The sequence below is a fragment of the Rana temporaria genome, chromosome 10, assembly GCF_905171775.1.
Source record: "Rana temporaria chromosome 10, aRanTem1.1, whole genome shotgun sequence".
Classification (NCBI taxonomy): domain Eukaryota; kingdom Metazoa; phylum Chordata; class Amphibia; order Anura; family Ranidae; genus Rana; species Rana temporaria.
In genome coordinates, this window is record NC_053498.1 from 138236541 (window position 1) to 138252825 (window position 16285).

The following is a 16285-nucleotide window of genomic DNA, read 5'->3' on the forward strand; positions in this document are numbered from 1 at the left end:
TGCATGTAGTTGAAGTAAAAGAAATGTCCAGACAGGGGCTCTTTGCTGTGCTCTTTATTACCCAGCCGGGTAAAAACAGTGAACTTGTGGTGAGGAAAATAAAGCTGAAGAAGATAGGAGAATAGCAGATTCAGGCGTAATGATAGGAAACAGTCCTACTCTCAAACGTAACACTTCTCTGCGTCACTCCCCCCGGAGTGGGTTTAGTGTACCCGGACAGGCCTCTCTCACTGACCTGGCAGCCGGAGTATCACTCGGACAATCATAGGAATAAGTCTCTGCCACAGACCCTCCTTGGTGAACTTGAACTTGGGAGAAAGTCTCTGCCACAGACCCTTCTCAATGAGCCTCAGAAGATACCTCTGCCACAGGTCCCCTCTGGGTTGGATTATTGGAGATATGCCTCCTTACCATCGGTGTCCGGCTACCTCGATCCCCAGTGATTTGTCCAGGCCCTTTTGGACTGCCAGCCTGGTCCCGGAACCAAGAAACACCGCGTGGCACCCCCCCCCCCCTGGCATGGTAGGCCATAACGCCGGGGAGCCAAGATGTGGCCACCCTAAAGGTGGGTGTCACACTGGATGAAGAAGACCCAGAACCAATGGCGTCTGTCCCATAAATACCCCTCCCCAGCATGCACAGCGATGACAAACCCTTGTGATTGGCTGCTGGGAAGAGCACCCAAACCTCTACTCCACTGCTGCCACCTGAAGTACTGGGGTTGGAAGAAAACCCCAGCACAGCAGAATGGGCTCACAGCACAGCCAAGCTGAGACAGAGACAGCAATTTGCTACTAACAATCTGGATCAGATTTACAGGCATTATTTTTTCAAAAACTCCCCAGTGTGAAAGTGGCTTTATTTATTTAGTAAATCAACCCCAAAGTGTTACATATTGAGACGTATGTGTGGTCATTTACTGTTCCCATTTCCCCAGATGCGATCCGAATAACAGAATGAAACTGTGGAAAGAATTTGGGAGCACGCTTGGCAAGAACACAGATCGTGAGAGAGGGAAGCACAGAGAAGATGATTCGGACAGAACTGTTCTTCAGGTGGGTTCTCTGCAGTCCTCCTAATGCACAGCGACGTCTATCCTGGCCCAACATTCCAAAAGATGTGCATTGGGAAAAATTGTATTGTAACCTATAGATCAGTGGTCATCACCCCTTGTCCTCAGGGCCCACTAACAGGCCAGGTTTTACGTATTACCTTGGGGAGATGCAGACTAGAATCCTGCAATCACTGAGCAGCAAATTATATCACCTGTGATGTATTTCAGTTATCTTGCAAACCTGGCCTGTTAGTGGGCCCTGAGGACACGGTTGATGACCACTGCTATAGAAGACACTCAATGAGACCCTAGGCTATGTGCAATTAGGAGAGGTGCAGCAGCTGACATTTATGTCCATAACCAACATACCATATGCTGGTCTATAATGGTCTAGAAAAAACAATGTTTTTTTTAACCCGATCGTTAAAACGGCCTTGTCTACACACGATCGTGAAAAAAAAAAACGCTCTAGCAAAACACGTATGACGACACTATAAAGGGGAAGTTCCATTCGGATGACGCCACCCTTGGGGCTACTTTTGCTGATTTCTTGTTAGTAAAAGACGATTTGCGCTTTTCAGTCTACGCTAGTTTTACCAGAACAAGCGCTCCCGTCTCATAACTTGCTTCTGAGCATGCGCGGTTTTTAAACCCCACACACGACCATTTTTTACGACGTTAAAAATGACAACGTTAAAAACGTTGTGAAAAATTAGAGCACGTTTGAAATTTTTAATGCCCATTTTTTTACATCGTGAAAAATGCTTTGGAGCCCACACACAATCGTTTTTAATGACATTAAAAAAAAATGTAATTTCTTTATCGTTACATCACGGGACACAGAGCGGCATTCATTACTATATGGGTTATATGGAGTACCTTCAGGTGATAGACACTGGCAATCTCAAACAGGAAATGCCCCTCCCTATATAACCCCCTCCCATAGGAGGAGTACCTCAGTTTTTACGCCAGTGTCTTAGGTGTTAGTCATGGTTTAGCTTGCCTCCGCATCCTTGGGATTAGGTGAGCTAACCGGTTCTGTCCAAAAAAGCCTCAGCGCTAAAGTGGTCAGTAACCGGACCCCAAACCCTTGGGGTATAGCCCATAATGCTTTTCTTTTTAGAGAGCTGGACCCTGGGCCCAGAACTTAGAAAACCTTTGGGTGCATAATGTTTCTGTTGCCAGGGTGCTATATGGGCCCAGGACAGTGGATCCTTCATAGGAACCCAGGGCCTGAAGGTCTAGACATCCCCACCGAGATGGGGGAAGATTGGGCCTCTTGCTTGGCAAAGTCCTGCGGCATGGAGCAGGTAAGTGAGGGGAAAACTTGCGGAACTTGGTTCTTAGCAGGTTTTTTCTGGGGGGTCACAGGGGACATGCCTAAAGTTATGCACTGCATCTGGCAAACTAGTCACATATCATAAAGATAGGATGGCTCTATATGTATTATTCCCCATAAGATGTGACCTCCCTTGTAGTGTTGGAAAAGCATTGAGTGGGGCCTGTGTGATATAAAAGTATATGTGTGTGTCAGAGAGCTGTGCTTACCTGCAAGCCTCCAGGCGATGCTCCATTCAGTCTTCCTCCTCAGAGCCTGCAAAGCAGGCAAAACGCTGACCTCCTCGTGGTTCCAGGCTGCAGGCTGCAGTTTGCTGGAGCAGAGAGGTCCCTTCCTCCCAACCCCCCCCCCCCCCCCCCGTCGGGAGGGGCATTTCCTGTTTGAGATTGCTGGGGGGGAAGGGCGGGTCAGTGGCTTAAGGAAGGGGCGGCCCTTCCTTGTTTGTTCCAGGGGAGGAAAGACCAGAGCGGCAGCACGGGGCGCCGAGGACACACAGTGGCCAGAAAGAATATTGCAGTCTTCAGAAGACTGTTTTCAAGCCTAGGAATAGGCTGTTTCTTTTCCATCTCATAGTTTTTCTTGCAATACTACTCAGGGGGACAGAATGTTTTTTCTTTCCTAGATTTGAAAAAAAAAAAAAAAAAAAAAGGTGTCATCTAGGGGAGAGGAAGCATTTTTTATCCCCCAAACAGGTGTTTGGGCATTTAACTATTTATAGTCCCAGGTACCAATAAGCTAACAGGTGTACCTCGGTATTGTACCATGGCATCCGGGTCAGAGGGTACAAGAGGTGGGGATTCCCCCAGAGAGTCTGAGGTCTCGGACAAAGCTATGCCGCTGCTTTCCCCACAGGGAGCCTTGGGGCCATCGGGATCTGGGGCTGGAGCTGACGCGGGTCAGTCCAACCCTAAGATGGTCACGGAGGAGGTATTACTCACCTCTTTAAAAGAGATGCAGAAAAGCATGGGAAAAATGATAGCCGCAGCTATGCGGGGCAGTAAGCGGAATAGATCTCCGTCGCCCGAGCGCGGACCCTCAGAAGAGGAGGTCCTTTCCTCAGGGGAATTGGACGACCTCTTGGACAAGGACCAAGTAGGTTCAGGGATCGAAGATCCGGATACAGAGGAGTCTGGGGCAGTCTCCCTGAGGGAGAGCTGGTGGATTCAAGGATTGTCGGACTTGGTCCATAAGGCATTCAACTTGCCAGTACCAGATCTCCAGGTATCGACGGTTTCAACTTTGGGCTCACTGAGGGCGCCTCAAAGCAATGCTGTGTTTCCGATCCATCCTCTATTAGAGGGAGTTTTGTTCCAAGATTGGAACAAGCCAGATAAGATCTTCTTACCACCTAAAAGATTCTCTGTCCTATATCCTATGGAAGATAAATTTTCCAAAAGATGGGCTACTCCTGCAGTGGACGCAGCCATCTCATGTGTTAACAAATCGTTAACATGCCCTGTAGAAAACATACAGGTGTTCAAGGATCCAGTTGATAAGCGCTTGGAAGCACTACTTAAGAACTCCTTCACTACTGCAGGGGCAGTAGTACAGCCAGCTGTGGCTGCGATTGGGGTTGCTCAAGCATTATCGGATCAAGTTAAGCAGATGCTTAAACTTATTCCTGCCCAGCAGGCAGAAGAATTTTCGGATGTCCCTAAGGCCATATGTTTTACGGTAGACGCAATCAAGGATTCTATCCAGCAAGCGTCACGTTTATCGTTATCCCTTATCCATATGAGAAGACTCTTATGGTTAAAAAGCTGGGAGGCTGAGCCCCCATGCAAGAAGCTCCTGGTAGGGTTCCCCTTCCATGGAGGACGACTCTTCGGAGAAGACCTAGACAAATACATTCAGACCATTTCAAACGGCAAGAGTACTCTCTTGCCAACTAAGAAGAAGTTTCAGGGGCCTGCGTTTAAATGACAGTATTCCCCTGGGCAGGGGCCCTCTAATGCCAAGCAGTATCGACGGCCTCCTGCAAAAGCAAACTTCGGCTTCAACAGCAAATCACAAGGACAGGCTGTTAGAGGCAAAAGGCAGTGGTTTCGCAAACCAGCAAAACCAGCCCCCAAGCCAACCTTATGAAGGGGCGCCCCCACCCACGAAGGTGGGGGGAAGGCTGCGACTCTTTTCAGAGATTTGGGAAGCCAGCATTCCCGACGAGTGGGTACGGTCTTCCGTGGCCACAGGCTACAAATTAGATTTCCTAAGGTTTCCTCCTCCTCATTTCCAGGAGTCGAGGATTCCAAACGATCCGGAGAAGGGAGCCGCATTAAGATCGGCATTAGATCATCTACTTTCCCAGGAGGTAATAGTAGAGGTACCAGTCCTGGAACAGGGGCTGGGTTTCTACTCCAACCTATTCATCATCCCAAAGTCCAATGGAGATGTCAGGCCAATTTTGGACCTAAAGATGGTAAATGCATACCTAAAGGTCCGCTCATTTCGGATGGAATCCGTGCGGTCAGCAGCTGCCACACTCCAAAAGGACGACTTCATGGCGTCCATAGACATAAAGGATGCCTACCTTCATGTTCCAATTTATCAGCCACATCAAAGATACCTACGCTTTATGGTGGCTTTGCGTCATTTCCAATTCGTGGCGCTTCCCTTCGGGTTGGCTACGGCCCCCCGGGTGTTCACGAAGGTCCTAGCTCCAATCCTAGCCAAGCTAAGGATCCAAGGGGTCACGATCCTAGCATACCTGGACGACCTCCTAGTCATAGACCACTCGTCTCCCGGCTTGGAGCGAGCAGTGGCCCTCACGGTCCAATACCTCGAGAGGTTCGGCTGGGTCCTAAATCGAGAAAGGTCAGCTTTCCTGCCCACAAGGCAGTTGGAATATCTCGGCATGAGATTAGACACAGAACAACAAAGAGTGTTCCTACCTCTGAGGAAGGTCAAAGCCATCAAGGAATTAATCCTACTGGTTCTAAGCAAGAAAGAACCGACTATTCGCCTATGTATGAGGTTACTAGGCAAGATGGTGGCCACATTCGAGGCGGTACCATACGCCCAGAGCCACACTCGCATCCTACAGGCAGCCATCCTGTCAGCATGGAGCAGAAGGCCACAGGCCTTGGATATCCCGTTGCCGCTCTCATCAAGAGTCCGACAAAGTCTGTGCTGGTGGTTAGACCCTCAGAATCTACTGAAGGGGAAGTCTTTCAGCCCAGTGGCTTGGAAGATAGTGACCACAGACGCCAGCCTGACGGGCTGGGGAGCAATTTTGGATGGTTGCACTCGCCAAGGTACTTGGGCAAAGCCAGAGAAGCAGTTGCCCATCAACATCTTGGAGCTCAGAGCTGCTCGACTAGCCCTCAGGGCTTGGACGTCAAAATTGCAGGGGTTCCCGGTGAGAATTCAATCAGACAATGCCACGGCCGTGGCATACATAAATCACCAAGGGGGAAACATGAGTCAAGCCGCTCAGAGAGAGGTGAGCTTGATTCTCCTATGGGCAGAGGCTCATGTGCCCTGCATATCGGCAATATTCATTCCAGGAGTGGACAACTTTCAGGCGGACTTCTTAAGCCGCCAGACTCTATGGCCGGGGGAATGGTCTCTGCATCCACAAGTCTTTCAAGCACTCTGCCAAAGATGGGGAGTGCCGGACGTGGATATCATGGCATCGAGACTCAACAAGAAGCTAGACAGGTTCATGTCCCGCTCAAGGGATCCGATGGCCTGCGGAACCGATGCGCTGGTTTGCCCTTGGCATCAGTTCAAACTTCTTTATGCATTTTCCCCGCTTCAGTTACTACCCCGCCTGCTGCGCAGGATCAGGGTGGAGCACATACCAGTCATCCTGGTAGCTCCAGCATGGCCCAGACGGGCATGGTACTCACTAATCCTAAGGATGGTAGTGGGGGACCCTTGGACTCTTCCTCTACGGCCAGACCTGCTATCGCAAGGTCCGATCCTCCACCCTGCCTTACGGCATCTAAATTTGACGGCCTGGAAGCTGAATCCCTGATTCTCAGGGGTAGAGGTCTGTCTCAGAAAGTAATCTCTACCCTAATCAGAGCCAGGGAACCGGTCTCTAGGGTGATTTATCACAGGGTCTGGAAGGCCTATGTAGGCTGGTGTGAGTCCAAGCTATGGCTTCCTCGCAAGTTCACCATCGATAGGGTTTTAAGTTTTCTCCAGCTAGGAGTGGATAAAGGATTGGCATTAAGCACAATCAAAGGACAGATTTCTGCCCTGTCAGTGTGGTTTCAGCGGCCGCTGGCCACCCACTCGCTGGTTAAGACCTTCCTTCAAGGGGTCTTACGTATTAAACCTCCAGTTAAATCCCCGCTTTGTCCGTGGGATTTAAATCTTGTTCTGTCAAGTTTACAGAAACAACCGTTGGAGCCGTTGGCTGAAATTCCTTTGGTTCTACTGACAAGGAAGTTAGTATTTTTGGTTGCCATAGTTTCCGCAAGAAGAGTTTCGGAGCTAGCGGCCTTATCCTGTAAGGAACCATATCTTATTTTTCATAAGGACAGGGTCGTTCTCCGCCCTCATCCTTCCTTCCTACCGAAGGTCATATCCAGTTTTCATTTGAACCAGGATTTGGTATTACCATCCTTCTTCCCTAAACCTACTTCCAGAAAGGAAGGGTTGCTGCATACCTTGGATATTGTCAGGGCCATGAAGGCCTATCTTAAAGCTACAAAGAAGATCCGGAAAACAGATGTGCTGTTCATTCTACCGGATGGGCCCAAGAAGGGGCAGGCAGCTGCAAAGTCCACCATTTCTAGGTGGATTAAGCAATTAATCACTCAGGCCTACGGCTTGAAAGGGTTGCCTCCTCCAGTATCATTAAAGGCTCATTCTACTAGGGCCATGGGCGCCTCCTGGGCAGCACACCACCAGATCTCTATGGCTCAAGTTTGCAAGGCGGCAACCTGGTCTTCTGTCCACACATTTACAAAATTCTACAAGTTGGACGTAAGAAGGAATACTGATACTGCCTTCGGGCAGGCAGTGCTGCAGGCTGCAGTTTGAGACCCTCGGATTCCGGGGGCTCCTCTTTTTTTGAGTTAAATTTAAAATTTAAGATTATTTTTCTCAACTAAGTTGGATTTATTATGATTTGAGTATATCTCTAAATTAAATCCTTTTGTCTTGGAGATGTTCTCCCTCCCCTCATTGTAAGCATTGCTTTGGGACATCCCATATAGTAATGAATGCCGCTCTGTGTCCCGTGATGTAACGATAAAGAAAAAGAGATTTTTAATACAGCTTACCTGTAAAATCTTTTTCTTGGAGTACATCACGGAACACAGAGCTCCCACCCCTCTTTTGAGGACCATTTTGGGAGGCATACTGCTTGCTACAAAACTGAGGTACTCCTCCTATGGGAGGGGGTTATATAGGGAGGGGCATTTCCTGTTTGAGATTGCCAGTGTCCATCACCTGAAGGTACTCCATATAACCCATATAGTAATGAATGCCGCTCTGTGTCCCGTGATGTACTCCAAGAAAAAGATTTTACAGGTAAGCTGTATTAAAAATCTCTTTTTTTTACAACCCGAAAAACGGTCGTGTGTACATTACACATTACATTACACATTACACATGACCACTGCATAGCTCTTTGAAATTTAAAAAAAGTATGTTCTTCCCGTACATGCACCGGTTTCCATTGTCAAAGCCAGTCCTAGTCCTTCAATGTTATGTCTGAAGTATGAATACTGAACAATTACATCACCACATATAAGCCTCTGATCCAGTAAGTGACAACACTGCATGCTCAATGGAGATCAGAGCCATCCTCTACAAGGGAAGCCTGGCTAAGTGAAGTTTGCATCACGGTATCTGTAGCGCTCACCCCCCAAGGCTCCATTCACATCTATGCATGTTTCTTTCTGCAGTGCTTTTTGCGGTGCTTGTCGTATTTTTGGAAATGCGTTTTTACCGCTATTTGCGTTTTGCTGTTAGGTAAATCTAGTGTTGGCTTCACAAGCAAGCCATCGCTTGTGAAATGCATTAACTGCTGTAACTGCTGTTCCTGTGTTCGTCTGACATTTGTGACAATAAAGACTCATCAAGGGATTTTGGAGTTCCAGAGTGCGGCCACTTTTTGTAGCTGCTGACTTTTAATAAACATTAAAAATGACTGGAACACCCCTTTAAAGTGACATTCAGCACTCCCATTAAGATCTGTGTTCAACATTTACAAACTGGAACTGAATAGTAATTTAAAAGATTCAACAAAGCTTGCTGAAAGCTCTGCAAATGCTTTATAAGAGCTTGCTGTCCTCACGATTCTTGTACCAGCCTATGTGAAGCAGGCCTAAAGCCTCGTACACACGACCAAGGAACTCGAAAAGCTTGCTTTGCGTACACACTGTCAAGACAAAATCTCCTTGTTCTCAAACGCGGTGACATACAACACATAGGACGGCAGGGGAAGTTCGATTCCACTGGCTAAACTCTTGGGGCTGCTTTTGCTAATCTAATGCCGCGTACACACCATCACTTTATGTGATGAAAGAAAACAACGTTTTTAAAAACGTCAATTAAAATGACCGTGTGTGGGGGAAAACGTTTTATGTCTTGTGAAAAACGAAAAAAAAAATTGAAGCATTCTTAAATTTTTTGTGTCGTTTTTCAAAACGTCGTTTTTTGTGTCACAAAAATTGACCGTGTGTAGCTAAAACGACGTTTAAAACAACGTTTTTATACCCGCGCATGCTCAGAAGCTAGTTATGAAGCGAGCTTCAATGGAAAAGAGTGGTGAACGTAACCTCGCTTTGCTAGAGCATTTTGAAAAAACGATGGTGTGTAGGCAACATCGTTTTTGAAAACGTTGTTTTTTTACTTCACAAAAAAAATCTTTTTTTTTTCATCACATAAAGTGATGGTGTGTACGCGGCATTATGTGTTTGCGTGTTAAGTAAAAGTTTGTTAAGAGACGATTTGCACTTTTCAGTCTGTTACAGCTTGAAAAATGTGTTATCTCCATTACAAATGCTACTTTTACTCCCGTCTCATACTTTATTCTGAGCAAGCGCGGGTTTCTTAGCATACACACGCTCGAGCCAATTTGAGACTCCCGTCGAGGAAATAGAGAACTTGCTCTCTTTTTGGCTCGTCGAGTTTCTCGACAGTTTCCTCGACGAAAATGTACACACGACCGGTTTCCTCGGCAAAAAAATATCTCCCAGCAAGTTTCTTGCTGGTTTTTGCCGAAAAAATCGGTCGAGGCCTCAGAGGGCTTCTGTAATGGCTTCAAATGAATCTTCCTTTGTTAGAAAGGTTTGTGTGTTTGTTGTTTTATTCCTTAAAAGTTTCAGTTATGAAAATGTACCCAAAAAAACAAATCATTGAGTAAAAACTGATCCCGATGAATAGCAGGAGGAAACTCTGGATGGTCTCAATGAAGAATTCCTCCAGTTGGTATCTCAGGCTTTACAAAACAAGAAAGAGAAGAAGGAGCTGACCAATGAACTGCAGTCTGCTAAAGACCCATCTGTGGTAAGCTGCCACTCATATAGTATAAGGATGAGTTTATTGCATTTTAATGTAAATGTAAGGTCTTTTTGACCCCAGATCTCGTATTTAAGAGGACCTGTCATGCTTGTTTCTATTACAAGGGATGTTTACATTCTTTGTAATAGGAATAAAAGTGACACCATTTTTTTTTTTTAAAGACCAGTGTAAAAATAAAAGGTAAAATAAGAAAAAAAAAAAATTTAAACGTGCCCCGTCCCGCCGAGCTCATGTGCAGAAGCGAACGCATACATGAGCAGCGCCCGCATTTCAAAATAGTGTTAAAACCACACATGTGAGGTATCACCACAATTGGTAGAGCGAGAGCAATAATTATATCCCTAGACCGCCTCTGTAACGCAAAACATGCAACCTGGTGAATTTTTTAAACGTCACCTAAGGCGAGAAGAGAAGTTGCTGAGGCGGTCTCTGGGCAAAAGGAGGAAGTGGTACAGGAAGTCCCACTCCTACTGAAGCCCCCACTCCCTTCCCAAAAAAATGACATGCCAAATGTGGCATGTAAGGGGGTGAGGAGTGATTAAAGCGGACGTTCCACTTTTTACCTTTAAGAAGTAAAAAACAAAGGCTGCGTTAGGGGTGATTGGCCAGCCAACGCATGCTGTCCCTGATATGTCCGAAACTGACATGCTTTTGATGTGAAAATCCTGAGATTTTAGCTGCCCCGCCTCTGCACTGCCTCCTGGCATGGTGACCATCTGTAAGCCCGGGGGCCCCATAATCTTCTATTGCCCGGGGGGCCCCATGAGTTGTCAGCCCGCCCCTGGTCTGGTCACTGGGTTATAAGCACAGGGCCACACTAGGAAGCAGCTAAAGGCTGCAATAAGAAATTATTATTAGACCAAAGTTACTCCAGGATGATGGAGATGAGGCCAATGCTTGTGTTTGGTACCGGGTCTGATGCGCTCACTATGCCCTTTGCTATATAACCATTGCTTTGTGTTTTATGTTGCCCAGTTTTCTCCCAGGCTCAGTAGAAATTAATGAACGCTGATTTGTCTAATAGTTACACAGACTGTCAGAGAAGACACATATGGGAGTCATGCTTGAGATAAAGAGACGCTGCACTGAGGAGAAGATCCGCTCTGCAGAATCTGGCCTCCTTTATCTCCAGGAACCAAACACCACGTCCTCCTCACCTTCACCTGTATCATGTGAAGCCCCCGAGCCTGCACCCCCCGAGATCTGATACAGAGGACGTGCTTTGCTGTGATGTATGTGAGCCGACATGAAGAGGCTCGTGTTTTCTGGCACATCAGTCTTTTCATGGATCTACGTGTACAATACAACTTCTAGAAAAACACCAATATATATAGCAGGGTGTGGTGTAGATTATGGCCAGGTGGGCCAAATAGAACCAGAACTGTTCACACTGTGAAGTATGAAGGTTTACTCGGAGCTGGAAGGTCTTCTTTTCCATCATAAACCCAAAGGGGGCTATTTTTGATTTAAAGGAAACAAAATGTTTTTGCTGAAATTGCTGTTTACAGGGTATAGAGACATAATAGTTAACTGATTCCTTTTAAAAATGACTACAACTAGATAAAAATCAATCATATAATGTACCTGTAGTTTCTAGTTTCGTTTTTGCATGTTTCCTGCTTCTGTGCTGTACAGAGCCAGAGAGCCAATACAGGGCAGTGATGGTTTGTTTAAAACGAAACTGATTGGTGCTGAGGGGTTTTAAACACACAGTAATCACACCTCCTTGATTAGTGACCACAGAGAGAAAGCTCCCAGTACTGTGGTTATCAGGAAACAGACAACCAGGAAGTGTGGAGATCAGAGAAGAATTACAGCAACTCGAGAGCAAAAACGAACAATGAGGACATGAAAACAGCACTGCATTAAGGTAAAGGAAGCTATTAAGATAAAAAAAAAATTCCATTACAAACCCTTTAAGACTGTGCAGACATACAGTATACAGACAACTTTACAGAAGGTATAAAGAAATAAAAAAACAAATCCTGCTGTTCTTTTGTTTCTTCTTTTGTGCCATCTGCTTGCTTGATGGACAGGAAATCTGTAGCATAATTCACTATCCAATGTGTAGTCCTGAGGGGGAGACGTGACACAGGAAGCTGCAACGTTGAACTAGAAATATGGGTAGGGTTGGACTGGCCATTGGGACTACAGGGAGTTTCCCGGTGGGCTGATGGCTCAGTGAGCCGGCTTAAGTGACAGTGGACCGCCGCCCCCTCTGCTCCTCTGTTTCTCCCTTCCCGCAGTGCTCACCTCCTCTCCCTCCCCGCAGCGCTCACCTTGGGGGAACAAAGAAGCAGGGGGAGGACCAGAGGAGCAGGGGGGGACGATAGAGGAGCTTGGGGGAGGGGACAGACAGCTGACTCAACAGCTATGGCCTGGGAGTTTCTCACTTCTGCCTAATCTTGTCCCATAAGGGGGGGCACCGAACGGATTCTTTGCCCCGGGTGAAATAATGTCTAGCTTCCCCACTGGTACTGCCAATAAGAGTACCAGTACCAGTCATTCTACTCTAATAAAGTAGAACGGCTAGTGGCTAGTGAAGGGGGAGAGGGGGCTTGGGTGGCTGGGGGGGGGGGGTGCGGGAGTTGTCCGGCCGCCATGGGAGAGACCTGTCAAAGTGGGCCAGTCTGGATGAAGTCCAGGGCCAAATTTTTGTCCCAGTCCAGCCCTGGTCCTGAGCATGGTTTGGAACACTCGCACTACACAAACAACCCAGCCCAAGTGGCTGAACTGAGCCCAGGACCAGATCAGAGTGCTGCTAGTGATAGCACTTTGAACCAGTCCTGGCACGGTTCACATGTGATCCGGTATTGTTTTCTTCAGTGTGTGTACTAAGTGTGCCTGATCACCTTCTCATTATAGGGGACTGTGCAGGGGAAACTGTGATCACCGGTATAGTTAGCAGGGGTGTGTGCAGGGCTGCTGATAGGGGGGGACCACCAGTCCTCTTGTAGGGGGCCCAAGCACACAGGGGAGCCCACACAAGGAGGAGGATTAGTGATGGACAACAATTTCAGAACTCTTTCTCTCTAAAAGCTGGTCTCTCCCAGTCTCCCTGCTGCCAGCTTTTATCTGATGAGAAAGAGACACTCGACCTTGTCTAATCCCCCTCCCTGTTCTGGGCTCCCTCCCTCTCAGCACTGGCTTTAAGGTTAGCTCTGCTCTTGAGTTTGTTACCTCTGTAACTTTGTTTCTCTACCTCCCTCTCCATTGTCTCTTTGGTGCCGGAACTCCAACAGCCCAGCCTGTATATTTTTTTCATCTCATCTTCATTTTTATTTATTAACTTGGTTTTATCTTTTAGATTTAGCAGGGATTCTGTGAGTTATGTTGTATTTGTGTCTGCTCATAAGGATTTGTATGTATTTTTAGCGAAATATAGCTTTAATATTTTCTGGGGGGGGGGGGGGGGCCTTGTCAGGTAGTGTGTATGGGGCCCCGCAATTTCTATCCGCAGCCCTGGGTGTGTGCCCAGTAACACTTACTTCCTTAAAGCGGAAGTAAACCCATCCATAAAACCAGGGTCAGTGCTACCACTAGGCAAACTAGGAAGCCGCCTAGGGTGCACTGCTGCCTAGGGCGCCCGTACACTAGTGTTCCTGCTCTCTGCAGCAAGCAACTAAGTCTCAGCATCAGCAGGCAGCCGCCGCTCCATTCACAGAAAGTGTCAGAGGCGCAGCGGCGGTGGAGGACTGTGTCTGTTTCCTGACTCCCGAATGAATGGAAGCAAGCAAACATTCATTGATGGGCACTGGTGAGGCTGCATTTGATGGGCGCTTCATTAAAAAGGTGGGGTATACATGGGCAGAGAAAAGGGGGTGGAGCCAGGATGTCGGTGGTAAAGCACCGCTAGTTTTAGCGGCGCTTTACCGCCTGTTTTGCACTCAGGCTTTCACACTGGGATTGCAGACGAGGCTTTTTTCAGGTGCTATTTTTAGTGCTAAAGCGCCTGAAAAACGCCTCCAGTGTAAAAGTGGTCTTAAAGAGAAAAATTGGGATTATTTTTTTTTTTAGGAACATGCTTGCCTAAGTGGAAGCTGCAATAATTTTTCCAGTTGCTGGACGTGTCTGGTGAACCTGGTCAGCTCTCAACTCAGCCGCCAGCCAGGCCCCAGTGGGTTTATTTCTTCCACAACATAACAAACACTGCAGGACAATGAATGTTTCCTGGAACTGGATGTGTGTAAAGTCATCAGATAAGAGAGGCATGCACAAGCCCAGTTCACCTCCCAGTTAAAGTGGCTTATAACCCAAACGCAATCATTTATTATAATGCATTTTACAGTGGCAGCTGGCCCTCAATTTTCTTATGGGGGGGGGGGGGCAACCAACCAACCAACCAGGCTCTAATCATGTGCTTCTAAAAAAAAACTAAAACAACTTTGGAATACATGCATCAAGCACCCCTAAATTAGGGGAGCAGCGACCCTGTGCCATGCATGAGTGGCCGCCACTGGCAGCTTACCACTTCCCAGGTGTGATAGCTACATTAGTTTTCCATTTTAGACATACTTTGTTCTATTTTCATTGGGTAATCCTGCCAATAAATCTGTTGTTTTAAAAAAATACAAGCTCTCTTGAAGATCTATCTGTTACAGGGATGAAACAGACAGGGATGCTTACAATGATCAGCCATTATTATGTAAAACCTTTATCCCAAAAGGAAAAAAAATGTTTTCTGTAACTGATTATAAAGTGTTAGCTGGAGCTTGACTTCAGTTTGTTAATGTATTTAAATCTGCTAGTACAGCTAACATCCCCCTCCCCCAGATTGACAATGCTGCTGTCTGCTGTGCCTCCTGTCCTCCTTCATCCAGAGTTGTGTCTCACTAATACAGGAGGTGTGTTACTGGTCAGATCACCAGGTGAAAACGAATGCAGGCATCGCATTTAATGATTGGATAAGCCGCAGTATATTACATTTTGGGTTTTCCAATTAATACCGCTTTAAACTCAGAGACCTGCCGATGTGTGCAACCAAACCTCATATACAGGCGACACGCAGAAAACTTGCTCAGACAGGTTTAATAATGTCTGGTTTTATCGTTTTATATTGTTTTCACAAATACACATTGGGATCTGTAAATAAAACTTGATTCATGTATTGTTTGTGAAACTTTGTAACGTTTCACTGTTAAATGATTCATTGTTAACTTTGTGTAGGAAATGTTTGTTCAAGAAAAGAACAAATAGAAATTCCCAGCTCTGCTCTCGCTTGTCTGATAAAAGGTCCAAAAGATGGTGAATGAGATGTCCGGAATTGTGGAAATGAAAAGAGTTATACGCAGGGCTTTTTTTCAGGGGGAACCTCAGTTCCACCACCTCTGGCTCAGACCCTTTGGTGCCTGCTCATCACAATCATCTTGTAAACACAGAAGTCTGGTTTCTGTGTTTACAAGTGACAGCTCTGCACTCTGGGCCATATTCTGAGTAAATCTCCGCTAGCTTCGCTTAGGGCACTTACACTCCGCTGTCCCAACTTACTGGAGCAGGTGTTGTATTCCCCAACCACTTGCTCCATAAGTTGGGACAGCGGAGTGTAAGTGTCCCGGCGTAGCCTGGCGGATCTCCAAGGGGGCGGCTTCTATTCAAATGAAGCGCGCCCCCGATACAAAAGAACTGGGCATGCGCCGGGCTGCAAAAAGCCCAGTGCGCATGCTCCAGTTCTCGGCGGAAAACGTCAATGACGCCGACGTGTGCGTCATTGACGTAAAGTCGTATTCAAGAACGACTTACGTAAACGACGTATCCGACGAAAAAACACGACGGGGACCCGACGCCATCCGTAACATGGCCTACGCGAGACTTTTTGGAAACTTACCCCTCATATAGCAGGGGTAAGTTTCCGCTTACGCAAACGACGTTAGCGACGGTTACGCGACGCGAACTCGTTCTTGAATCGGCGTAGAAGGATCATTTGCATACGCAAATGACTCCTTCACTTAAATGCCATCTAGCGGCGGCCGGCGTCATTGCATTTAAGATCCGCCAGTGTAAGTGACTTACAGATGGCGGATCTTAAGTGTATCTATGCAAAACTGATTCTGAGAATCAGGAGCATAGATACACGGGTCAAAAAAGGGAGTTACGATGGAGTATCCTGAGTTACTCCATCGTAACTTTACTCAGAATATGGCCCTCTGTGTGTAATGCAATCCTGGTATTTAATGCCCCTTTTGGCTACTGTTTGTGGAATCTGACCACACCCACTATTTTATGTGATTTGGAGGGTGTATGTGTGGGTGGAGGGGTGTTGGGGGGTTGTGGTTGAGTTCCAGCACCTATTGTTTGAGAAACAAAAGCCCTGGTTATACACCAACACACATCCATTAATGTATTGGTAGTTTTGCCTATAATTCTACTTTAAGTTCTGGCTTCGTGCATTTGAGATACTGTTATTGATTTTA

At 46.8% G+C, this 16285-nt stretch overlaps 1 protein-coding gene across 1 annotated transcript in view; it reads left to right on the plus strand.

Annotated features, from left to right (window-relative positions):
- The window catches only part of LOC120915672, a 97907-nt gene extending 86564 nt beyond the window's left edge, over positions 1 to 11343 (plus strand). The window contains exons 31-33 of the mRNA XM_040326379.1: positions 938 to 1055; positions 9738 to 9860; positions 10900 to 11343. Coding sequence (XP_040182313.1) covers positions 938 to 1055; positions 9738 to 9860; positions 10900 to 11082 — 424 coding nt within the window. The 3' untranslated portion in view covers positions 11083 to 11343. The remainder of the gene's footprint in view (positions 1 to 937; positions 1056 to 9737; positions 9861 to 10899) is intronic.
- The last annotated feature ends 4942 nt before the right edge of the window (positions 11344 to 16285 follow it).